We start from the raw sequence: 12,312 nt of genomic DNA, 5'->3' as shown, positions 1-12,312 counted from the left end.
TTTTATATATTTATGTAATAGAACCAGATGGCAATAGTTGAGGAGAAAGTAGAGATTAAAAGGAATATATATGCACTATTACATATGTGTGTGTGTGTGTGTGTGTGTGTGTGTGTGTATATATATATATATATATATATATATATATGTATGTACATAGTTTGTCTGTTCATTCATCCTTTAAACCATTGCCATCTGTTTCTAACCAAACTTCTGGACTGAAAACACCCACAATAAGTCACCTATGATCTTGTAATTGCTAAATTCAAAGTTCTATTACCAAGTTCTTTTCTGAGTGACCCAGTAGCATTTAAAACTTTCTAATGCCCCATAGCACCTACCACCTCTGTGCACATTATAAATGTATTTTGTGTCTTTCTCCTGTAGGATGAACATTTTTATGTGGGCAGAGACCTTACCTTTTTATTCACTATCTAGAATAGTGTCTGGCATGTAATAAGTGATGAATGAATATTTGTTGGATAAATATCACCTACCTCCTGGCCAAAATCAGTGAGGCCATAGGTAGAAACTATAGCCAAACTGGTCAACTTCAACCTCTGTCCTGCATGTTTAAACTTGGGATCAAGAGAGTCAAGCCTGGATTTCGGCATGAATGTGAAATGATCTTCAGTGTGAATGGAGAGAATAAGACAGGCATGAGAGAGGGGTGGAGACAAAGAACACCCTGATAGAATTCAAGCCCCTGGCTCCATTTATCCCAATTATTCAAGTAAATTATATCTTTGGTCTCTATGAAATATTCCAAAATCCTTACAGTAAGTTTTTATCTTAAATTAATTTAGTCTCTTTTTCTATTGCTTACTACCAAGAGATTTCTTACTAATACACTGTTTTGTAGTTGAACAAGCTCAAAATAAACATCCTAAAGCCAATTTTGATTTATTTATAACATTATGCTTAGGTACTATTTGTGGGGAAAGGATTATTTTCACCTATTCCCTAAATAAGATTACACAGACATTCATTTTTTTTTCTCTAAAGCCATTTTTTTAAATGACGTCTGGCATTTATATTACTTCATGCTAATTTCCTTAGGCCATAGCAAACAAAATGAAGCATTAAACAGAGAATAGCTGAAGAACCTAGCTACAGAAGTGTATAACAAATTAAGGCCGGAGGGAAAATTGAAATGCATCTTAAATTTTGCATTTAGAAATAACAAAGCTCTATTCTGGAGAACAGATATTGAATAATGATCAACACTGTATTTCATGGGTACTTACCAAACAAACGCTGATGAAACAGAAATTTGCCAGCTATTAGTCCTATGAGAATGGCGAGTAGCCATAGTAGCACCTTCAGAATCCTCCAGACAACTCCTCTAGGGTATTTATTTGTTACAAATGAAAAACAGTTTCCAACAACAATAACATTGGCTTCCGTCTGGCTATGAGAAACTGGGTCCTCCGCAAATATTAAGAAGTTAAAGAAGATCACCAAGTAAGCCACAATCATGCGAGACCAGGGATGCTGGAAATAATAACGGAAGTCTTTACCCATCCTTCAAAACTTCAGTTCAGTAGTTTACCTGTATGAGAAAAGAGACATAGGATTAGAGCAGACAAGCAAATAGTCTCTCTTTTCCTATTTTCTGTTCAGATTTATAGTGGCTCAATAAAGAATTATTCGGGAAAAGATACCTGTTCCTACTGACAGTACCACGACAAGTTTGAGATTAAGGAAAGTAAATATTGTCTCTTCCCTGCCCTCTAATAATGCTATGGTCATAGAGGGAGTTAGGAAAGAAGAACAAAAGAGGAGGGGGAGACGAAGGAACATAAGAGGACAGAACACTGTTTAAAACTGGGATAACGACTGAGATGACATGTAGCAGTCACCTCAGGAGGAAACACAGAACAAAAAAAAAAAAAATGCAACACTTTTCCTCTCTTAGACAATTTTTGTTACTATTATAATCTAGACTTGCTTTAAAATTAACGCAATGTAGAAGTTAACTGAGCACATATTCTTCTGCCCAAATCCTTTTCTCCAAAGTAAAGATCCCTTAATAATTTGGTGGGGATACTTTCAGATCTTTTTCTAAACACTGATAAATGTACACATGTGTATGGATTTTTATAAAATGGTTCACAGTCTAGTTGTCAATTGCAACACAGAGTAAGTTCTATGAAAATAGAGAAGTCTATGGTAGAATAGTTGCACCCAGGAGGGATTGTGCAACTCTGACAGTAGGAGGAAGTGAGGAGAAAGGAGATTTCACAGAGGAGTAGATGCCCAAGTTCAAGATAGGAAAATTAGCAGAATTCTTTTTCCCCAAGTGACAAAGGCAAGAATGCTCAATCTAGGCCTGCGCAAAGGCGTGCCTACCGCCGTGGGCCCTCACCTGGGTGTGCACTGAGAGCACAGCCGCTTTCTTCAAATGCTAATGTCCACAGCCCACCTCCAAAACTGCGCTCAGCTCCTCTCTCTTTCCTTTTGGGGCACCAGCCCGCCCATAAAAACACACATGAAGCCTTCCTAGGTCCACCAAAGCTGTGACTGAGTGATTAAGTCTTATTCTGGGGTTCAGTTTTGGTAAGCTTAGTTGATACTCAGACTAAGCTGTATTTCCCTGTTTTCCCTCAATAATAAACCTGATTAAATCCAGGATAAAAATAATAATAAAGGCAAGATTTTACCACAACCTGCCAATTCTTTTTTCTTCTTTCTCGATTTATTTAGAACTGGGAAAGAAAAGAGGGACTCTTACAAAGCCGACAGTATTTGACTCTTACACAGCCTCTGTGTTGGATGTCTGCATGCATTATTATTTCATTTTCGTCATCACAACCCTCTGAAATAGTCATCACTTCCCTTACAGGCAGGGAACTGATGCTCGCACAGATTATGTAACTTGCCCAAAGTCATTCAGCAGGAGAGCTCTGCTTTGAGCCTCCGAAATCAGACCCCAAGTCCTGACCTCCAGCCCCTGCAGGCACCAGATCAGCTCCAGCTCCAGGCATTCTTCTGCCTGAGAGGGAGACCCAGGGCCCAACCCCAGGGATGCCATCCCTTGAATGCCTTCCGGAGATACATTTTTCTCTAGAGATGATTATAGTAACTCTGTAATACAATACATGCTTCTACAGCACGGGGAATACACACACACACATGACTAAAAGTACAAAGATCAAGCCACATCCTTGAAGTAACTTTAAATCAATGAAAGATATGAGAACAGGCTCTAAGAATCCCAAATCCCAGACTAATATTCTAGGCTGATGAATATCAATTTAAGTTAATGAAGACTTGTCTTAAATATTTTAGAAAAGCAATGTAAACACACAAAAGCACTGACCATAAAATTCAGCAAAAACAGTCACATGCCTTGGATTCATAAACCTTCTAAGTAATTTCAAGTCTCTTGTGATCTGTGTGACTACTCTGAAGTAGCTGTTCCCAGGGGCTGCAGCACAGACACTTAGGAATGGTGACTACCACAAGTTTCTTTCTTTCTTTTTTTTAAGGTGCAGTTCATCACCCAGTACAGGATCAGAGACCTGTATGGTTCTCACACCCAAAAGAGCAGAGAAGGCAATGAAGAACAAAAGTGAGCATCATGTGTCTTCATGACATTCACCATGTAAGGATGCTAGAATGGGTCAAAGTCAATCCAATTTCATGCAACATCTTTGGAAATGTCCAGGGACCAGAAATCATCTGCAAGTCAATGATTCTTGAAGCAGAACTTATTCCTACATGCCGTCAGAACTGGGTAGGGGGGTCATTTAAGAGGTTCTCTGTTGCTTCTCTAACCAGTGAGGAATTTTGTTGTAGTTGCACCAACATCTCCCCTTCCCCTACCTACACGCAATCAAGGTAGCAGAATCTACAACACTGAATACATATGACCTTGCTCCTTTTTAAAAGAAGTGCTTTGTGCGGGTTTGACATATACTTATTTTACTGTTGTTTGTTTTTTATTGTTGTTGTTGTTGTTGTTTTGGTACGTGCCCCTAGTGGGAACCGAACCCAGAACTCTGGTCCATAGGCCGACGCTCCAACTGCTGAGCCAAACCAGCCAGGGCTTACTGTTGTTTTTAACTTCAGAATCTTGCTTTGTGGGCTATGCAATGTCTACATGCCTAAGTTGAATGAGAACATTCAAAACAAAATGTTGGAGAGAGCTGTTCCTCTCCAGTATCTATGTTGTTTCAAAAGTGAGAACTACAGAAGTAAGCAACAGTCCTGCACTGGACAGAGATTTTAATTCCTACCATGAAGCCATAAATGCTACTATCATGCCCATGTTACAGGTAAGAAAACAAAGGCTCAGATATCCTGGAAGCGGAAGAGCCAGCATCTGAATCCAAATCTATTCCTAGCCCTTGATTTTTTTAATATACCTCAAAGCTAGGAGTGCTTCTTCCAATAAAATATGTCCCATTACATTTACAGTTTATTCTTAATTTCCACTAACAGATTCAGTGACTTAGATAATAGCCAAATAAACAGGGCCCTATTATTGGTTTTTTGGTTTTTTTTTTTTTTTTTTTTTATGTTAAGCATGGCTGGTATTCATTCATGCCTCATACCCCAAAGTTGAAGTGATGTCTTCTGAGGGGTCCCCAATTTAAAACCTGCATAACTTAAATAAAACCTCTGCTGATCCCCACTTCCTGATTTCATATACAAGGTTCCCAAGTTTGCCTCATCACCTCAGCCCTGTTTTCTAGTTCCTCGGGTATCTGATATCCAGAACACCAAGACCGTTTTCACTTCTGTAGCTCACGTAAAGCATCTTTATGATCAACACAACCACCTGGTGACTCTAATGTTAATAATTCAGGATTGAGGTTGTCCAAATTGCCTGTGCCACACAGTGCACACAGTCAGCAAACCTTTTACATTTGTTTACATTCGATTCTGCAACCATGGATGAGCTCTTATCTTAATTAAATGTGCTTTGACCTTGACTCTTAGCATATCACAGTGAAGTGATCTGTGTATGTGTTTATCTCCCTCACTGGATCATAAAGTCCTCAGGAGGGGGACTGTTTACTTCCAGGGCACAGCACAGTGCCGAACTCACAGTGAGCTATCAATAAACACCTTCTGGATGAGCTGAGTGGTACACTCCAAAGGAAAGCCCTCTCATTGTTTAGGAGAGGTGAGAAGAAGGCAGAGCAACCTGCCATTAGCTAAGGTTAAGGAAAGAGAGCCTGAAGACTGCAGTGATGACACGCCCAGTCACCGCAGTGATGTGTCCCCACCCAACAGCATCTCATTTTAACATCAGGTTCTGCATTACGATCACTATTACTGAGGCTAACACTTATTGAGCATTTACCATGTACCAGACACTATGCTGATGAGCTATACAAACATTTCATTTACATTTCACAGAAGCCCAATGAAGAAAATACTCTTCTTTTATAAATGTTGAAACTAAACTTAGAGTTCAGTCATTTGTACCAAAGAGCAAAACGAACCTGTGCCATAGCTGGAATTCAATCCCTGCCACCTGACTTCAACACTCTCTGCCATGCCTTCCCCACACCAAGACATGAATTCCAAAACCTTGTTGGTTAAAAAGTTCATGGTGCCCTGGCCAGTTTGGCTCAGCAGTTAGAGAGTTGGCCTGCAGTCCAGAGAGACCCGGGTTAGGTTCCCGCTAAGGGCACGTACCTCAGTTGCGGTTTGTCCCCGGCCCTGGTTGGTCGTGCGGGTGGCAGCCACTCAATGTATCCCTTTCATGTTGATGTTTCTCTCTCTCTCTCTCTCTCTCTCTCTCTTTCTCTCTCTCTCTTTCTCTCTCTCTCTCTCTCTCTCTCTCATCCTCTCTCTGAACAAAAAATGGAAAAATGTCCTCGGTTGAGGATAAAAGATTTACAGTACTTTTAGGATGAATGTACTATTACCATTATTACTATTCAAAATATGACTGTGGTAGCACAATCAGAAGGAACTGGGACCATGTGAGTGACGACAGAACTGCTCACATTTTTGTTCTTCTTTGAGCATCAGTATAAGTAGTTGAGTTGATCTGACTGTCCTTTGGCAATACATCACTGATGTTCACTCTGTGATTATCTAATGATGCATCTCTGAGAACTAGACCGATCCCCACCATTCAATCCCCTTTTGTAAGTAATGACATCATTAGGTACATGACACTATCAGTATCTTGGTAGCCTCTGCTTTCTCACATAATAGGAGTGATGAAGATATATACAGGCTCAAACATTAAGGTCCTGTCTGATAATTCATAGGCCTTCTGTCATGGTTTCAAACTCTAGCAGTTCTAATATTTATACTTGATCTTAGAAATGTCACACATTTTACTACAAGCCAGTAGTTCCCCTGCTATCAAAGGTGAAGAATGGAGAGGAATTCAAAGAAAAAAGGAAAGAGGGAAGGATACTCAGGTCGGGAAGGTATTTTGAACAAAGGCACAGGAGAGACAGTCTGGGACAGGTACAGTGGTGTATCAAGAGTACTGTATGGCTGGAACACAGCGTCCCTGGGGGTATCTTATGAGAGTTAATGATAATTTGGGGCCACCTGAAGGAAGATTACACAAAAGTGTTGTTTTGCATTTTACTCAGTAGAGAATAAGGAATCAAAGGTTTCAGAGCAGAAGAGTGCTATAATTGATTGGAGCAGGGTTTGGGGAAAATTTCCCTGTCAGCTTGGAAAATGATTAATTGTATGAGGCATGATGAAAGTGGGAGACTACTTTAGACGCAGCTCCAACAGTTAAATGGTGATCAGGTACCAGACCAAGGTAACGTGAATGCCCTAACAATTACTGTAATAATTGGTATCACTGAACCAAAGTACCAGGCCTTCCATCCTTATTAGGGTCTTTACAAATAAATGAAGGACTTCCCGAGTGTAAATGTCATGTTTCTAACCAACACCCTGGCTCAGGCAATAGTTTTTGCACAATGACAACTATCAGGATGGAGTATATCACTTATATTAAAACATATTTAAGGATGCCTATGGAAAAGTCCCCGATGAACTAATAAAAGGTGCCATAAAAGGGACACATTATTCCTAGACAATTAAACCACACCCAAAGCACAGCTCTGCTAATGTAGGCCTTAGCATCTGGTAATACCTAACCAGATAACAGGAACAAAGCATTATCACTGTAGAGCTCTATTATAGGATACAATTAAAATTTCTCCAAATTTCTTGAAGCTCCTTGGTATTTATGTCTGAAAATTCATTGTAACCCCTCTTAGCACTAATTAAAGAGCTATACGCTGTATCTGTACCCTGAAAAAAAGAGTGAACATCATTTCAGCACCTTGAATCCAATTTCTTAAAAAAAATAATTTTTAAAAAGACCTCTGTACTTTACTTTTATGGTATGCACTTTGAGACACATACAGCTGTGTTTTAGACAGTCCTTGGCTATATGAGTACAAGACAACATTAAAGACCTGTGTTGAGTGCATGGCTGGTGCATGTAAGGAACAGCAAGGAACTAGCGTGACTGGATCGGGTGTGGGTGCAGGAGAGTATGAAAGGAGATGAGGTCTGGGAGGTAGCATACAACAGTGATCAGGCCTGGAGGCCACTCCATGCACTTGGGCTCTCCTCCTGTGTGAGAGAGGAAGCAGGAGAGGGACACAATCTGACTTGCAAGTCAGAAGAGCCACTCTGCCTGATGGCTGGAAATGTATCAGCTTCCAGATACATTTGAAAGGAAGACCTGACAATATGTACTGATGGACTGGATGTGGCCTGGCAAAACCCAGAATGGAATTGTTATTAATGGGGAATGCATTTCCTGAGATGGACACTCTTTGAAGCAGATGTAGAGAACATAATAATAATTAACATTTGTGAGTGCTTTTTATGTTGTTGGGCTTTTGGCAAGTATTTTTCATGCATTGTCTCAATTAGTTCTTATACCAACCCTTTGGATTTACCTGCTCAAGGTCACATAACTACCAACTGGCAGAAACAGGGAGAAATACCTCAATATGGCCTAAGGTCAATACTTTTAATACTACTGTGTTCCCTACACTAAGAAGTATAGAATACAAAATAAAGTTCCATTGGGAAGGTAGTAGGAGTACTACGTGATAACTTGTACTCTTAGGCACTCAATAAATATTTGCTAATGGATGAATAAATGGAAAATTAAATATATGGATGGTGATATAACAGACCAGGTTTAGGTAAAGAAAAAACAAAACAAAACACTGAAGATTCCATTCCAGAGAGAATAGACTCTGGATAATGGGATATTCACGTCTTTAAAAGAACAAATAGCAGAAAGGTAGAAAAACCAAACATGTATTTTCCTGGACCAGCTCTATAGTAAGAAGAGGTCTTAAAATATTATCTTGAATTGTTAGATGAAAAGGCAGACATGAGATGACACATAACATTTTGCATACTACAAGTGCTTAATGCAAGTTTTAAAAAATACAAATATCAATAAGAATAGAGGTAAAGTCATAACTTCTTACTTTTAGTTCCATACAAGAGACCACATAGCCTTTTAAATAAAAAGCAACCTTTTAAGTCAATCAATGAAACCACCATAAGTGGCTTTGCATAGACACCAGGATGGTGTTTGTGGTACCCTAGCTTATTGGGAAGATCACATCCATAAATCATTTCCTAGACTTTCTCTTCACATTTTTTTCAACCTTTAAGTGATTTTGTTCCCTCATTCTTACCCTTCAGTCCTTGGGATAACAAAGCACTGAACCAATGCATGATTTTTAAAAGAGAACCTCAAAGCAAAGTAGACCTGGGGTTCTCTTCTAACAAAAACATTGCCAACTTTTCATTAAAATGGCAAAATATTTATGAGCCTTTTCGTGTTATTAAGTTGAAAAATAATCAGCAATTAATTCTTTAAAAATGTTTAGACCTCCTTTTTGGCAACATCTATTTACAATGAATCTAAACACAACTCCAAAGAAAATAAGAGTTAATGAATAAAATAAAATTCATTCATATCTGAAATTATCTTTTAAATGACTGATAGTTTAAAGGAACAAACTAAATGAAACAGACAAGTACTGATTTCTGATCACAAGGATCAGATGGAGCTGAGATGGGGGTGGGGAATAAATACCTGAGCAAATGTCAAAATCCACAATGTGAGTTAGAAAGTTCATGGCAAAAACTCAATACTTGACAATTACAACAAAAAATGGCTTTTACAGGGATTCTACTACTCTTTATACTCCATAAATTAGAAGAACTTTTTTCTGAAGACAAAACAAAATCCTGAAATCTTCCTAGAAGTCCTTCTATAGATTTCAAACAATATATCTTCTATAATTAGGTTTATTCAACCTATTTTTACTCAAAAAATTATTTTGGTTCATGAGACATATCCACACAAAATACTAAAATAAACCTGTGATGTTTATGTGATGTTTACTACCATCACTCACACACACACACACACACACACACACACACACACACTCAGTTTACTGTTCCACAGCTGGTAGAGTGAATCATGGCAATGGCAGTCAAAGTGTTATCACATGAGTCAAACACACTTGTGGTCCTGTGGTATTTTCGAAAATGGGAATCAACAAATAGGTTTATTTAATAATAATCAAGTTAATAAACACCCAAACACTCAGGTGCTGTCGCTGCTGTTTTTAATGAAGCACACCCATAACTGCAACCTGTTAATTTAATTAACCAAGGATAGATAGGGCTTCTACTCAATTCCCATCCTCAGAACTAGTGAAGCGAGGAAAGTTCAAGGTCTGCTCTGGAGACGTCCCTCAGCCCTTGGACCTCAGGAGTTTGCGGGTTACCCACCGAGAGCCTTCCGCCTAGAGTCTCCTGTGCCCTTTCCCTGAAGGGCTGGTGCGTCTGCCCGCTCCCAGACACTTGCCCCTGCCTCCTTGCCTGCCATCCCCGGGAAAGGCAGGAGGAGCGCCGGGGGAACTGGGGCCGGCTGCCGCCGCTTCCGTGTGCGCGGGCCGGGCGAGGAGGCAGCGGGCTGCGGGCAGCCGCCGGAGGCTCCGCTGCGGATGGACCGCGGGCGGCGGGGAGGCGCGCGGCGCCGGGCCGCGTACTCACCCGAAGGGGCCGCGCGGGCTCGGGGCGCCTGCCCGCCGGGAGCACGATCGGGCACAGCCCTCCGCCGTGCCCGTGGCCTCGCTGGGAAGCGCGGCGAGACCGACAGACTGTCTCTGCCGCCGCTGCTGTCACCGAGCTATAAATACCGGCTCGGCCCACACCCGCCGCCTACGCTGGGCGCCCTCCGCAAAGTCCGCGGGCCGCGGGCCTGGCAGCCGGAGCGCAAGGGCGACGGCGCCGCGCAGGTGACCGCGGAGGCTCCAGCTGTGCGGCAGTCTCCGCAGCTGGAGGCATGGCCTCCCGCCACCCCCGCCCCCTCCCCCAGCCCTCCCCTTCCCTCCCCACCCGCCTGCGCCTCGGGCTGACTCCAACTCGGCCGTGCGCCTCTGCCGAGCCAGCCCGGGCAGGCCCGCTTCTGCAGAGCCGGAGCCGGCTGGTGCAGGCGGGGGCCCATTTAGCCACCCGGAGGGGTGGGGGAGGGGGGATGGTGGAGCGGAGGGGGGGGGTCAACTTCAGCCTTGCGTGTCAGCAGCGGTCCCTTCTTCCTGGGGGAATGGGCAGACTTCTAAAACCATTCTGCAGGGAAACAGTGAGGTTCTCAGGTGGACTGTCCTCAGAGAGCTGCAAACTTTCTATGCAGCCTCCGGTCACAAAGCATCCCTTCTGGTTTAGTCTGTTGGTGGTGTGGAGGGGTGGGGGTGGGGAGAGACAGAACCTGTGAGGAGTATGTCTTACACTTACTTGTCAGCCTGTCTGATCTGACACTCATATGCAAATATATCCATGCATATTTATAAGCACACAAACATTAATACACACTTAGAAATTAATAAACATATACATGCCTATGTATGTATATACACATATTTAAGCACACGGACGTATAATGAGCACACACACATGCTCAATTTTTAACTTTCTTATGGCCTGAAGTTCTTGGGAGCCTATCATTCTGTAGTGCTTAAATGATTCATTGGCAGCTTGGGGGAGAAAGACCCTTTGACTACATTTGGCCAATACCTTTTTCCTTTATGTAATCTCTTTTCCATCTTGTATATCTGGCGCCTTTGTGTCCTTCCACATTCAATAACAACTGCTACTTCAGTTTACCGTTTGCTTATAATGTATTAAAAGTTGCTATCCAGCATACTGATATTCCATGCTAATGAAAGTGATCACTAACTTGTACATCAAACAGGAAATGGGATAACTCATATATGCCTACAGTAGCAAAACTATGAGAAAACTAGTCCTCCTGGACTGGCAGCATGATTCAGAAATGGGCTTGGTAGCCAGACTGAGAGCTGAGATGTCAGCAGATTTTATCATGGGTTAGAGAGACCCATTGCTGAGTCCTGCAATGTAGCTAATTGGCACAGGGATCATTGAGAGTTCACCACCATACTTTTCATGGGTCTGACACCTTTTCTAGCCTCTGAGAATGAATGACCACATTTTTCTATATTGTAGTCATAGTTTGTGATCATCTGATGAAACTCTTAGTAGATTCTCTTTAGTGGGCTTTCAAAAGTTTTCCCAGAGAGTTCTTTCCTATGCTAGTACTTTGTACTTTTAACTATGATACTTCTTACATCTTGTTTGTATTTATTGTAATGTCTTTTTCTCCCCCACTAAGCTATAAACTCTTTGAGGACAGAGACTAATCTTTCTCACCATTGCAACCTTAACACCTAATGTAGTGAGGAATAGTAATGGCTCAGTAAACAGTAGATTAGTCCTACAGATTGATCATTAGATTCTACTGTGCTTTTATAATTATGACTACGATTATTTTACAGAGAATTACTATTTAACATGGGTTTCATGGGCTATCTGTTCCTTGTAACTCCATTTAAAGCAAAGAGGCTTCAATCAGTTGAAACTAAAAAATATTAAAGCTTCATAAATAATGCAGCATACTATTGAGATCTGTATCCCATTATCTCCCCTCTCCCTCAAAACAACATAGGCACTGTACCTATCTTGGAAGACAGTCTAAAACACATATTTCCAAAGCTAACAGGGTAAAGATTATTGAACAGCTTCTCTTCTGCCTACAAGACAGAAGTCATCCACTCCATGAGCAATTGAATTACATGGGTGTCTAATAGAAAGAACTCAGTTCATCAGAACCAAAATGTCCAGCTTGTTACATGAAGCTTGTCACCCTACCTTTAGATCCTTGTCTTCTCTACATATGATCTTGATTCCTTTAATAATAATTTTAAGAATAAACTCAACCAATGCCCACTATTTGCTCTTACTTGA

The 12,312-nt window shown here is 41.2% G+C and overlaps 1 protein-coding gene across 6 annotated transcripts in view; it reads right to left on the bottom strand.

Moving 5' to 3' along the window:
* TMEM117 (transmembrane protein 117) overlaps positions 1 to 10,152 on the bottom strand; it is a 432,215-nt gene extending 422,063 nt beyond the window's left edge. For 3 of the 6 annotated variants that reach the window (XM_036252711.1, XM_036252707.1, XM_036252712.1), the window contains exons 1-2: positions 10,045 to 10,152; positions 1,248 to 1,552 (exon numbers count right to left, since the gene is read on the bottom strand). In XM_036252711.1, the coding sequence (XP_036108604.1) occupies positions 1,248 to 1,312 (65 nt within the window). In that variant the 5' untranslated portion in view covers positions 1,313 to 1,552; positions 10,045 to 10,152. Of the gene's footprint in view, positions 1 to 1,247; positions 1,553 to 9,780; positions 9,853 to 10,044 lie in introns of those variants that run through there. The other 3 variants (XM_036252708.1, XM_036252709.1, XM_036252710.1) reach the window with 3 other exon arrangements.
* Between the last annotated feature and the right edge of the window lie 2,160 nt (positions 10,153 to 12,312).

This window comes from Molossus molossus, unplaced genomic scaffold (genome assembly GCF_014108415.1).
Source record: "Molossus molossus isolate mMolMol1 unplaced genomic scaffold, mMolMol1.p scaffold_m16_p_10, whole genome shotgun sequence".
NCBI lineage: Eukaryota > Metazoa > Chordata > Mammalia > Chiroptera > Molossidae > Molossus > Molossus molossus.
Note: the sequence above shows the minus strand (reverse complement) of the source record. Positions and strands in the feature narration are given on the sequence as shown.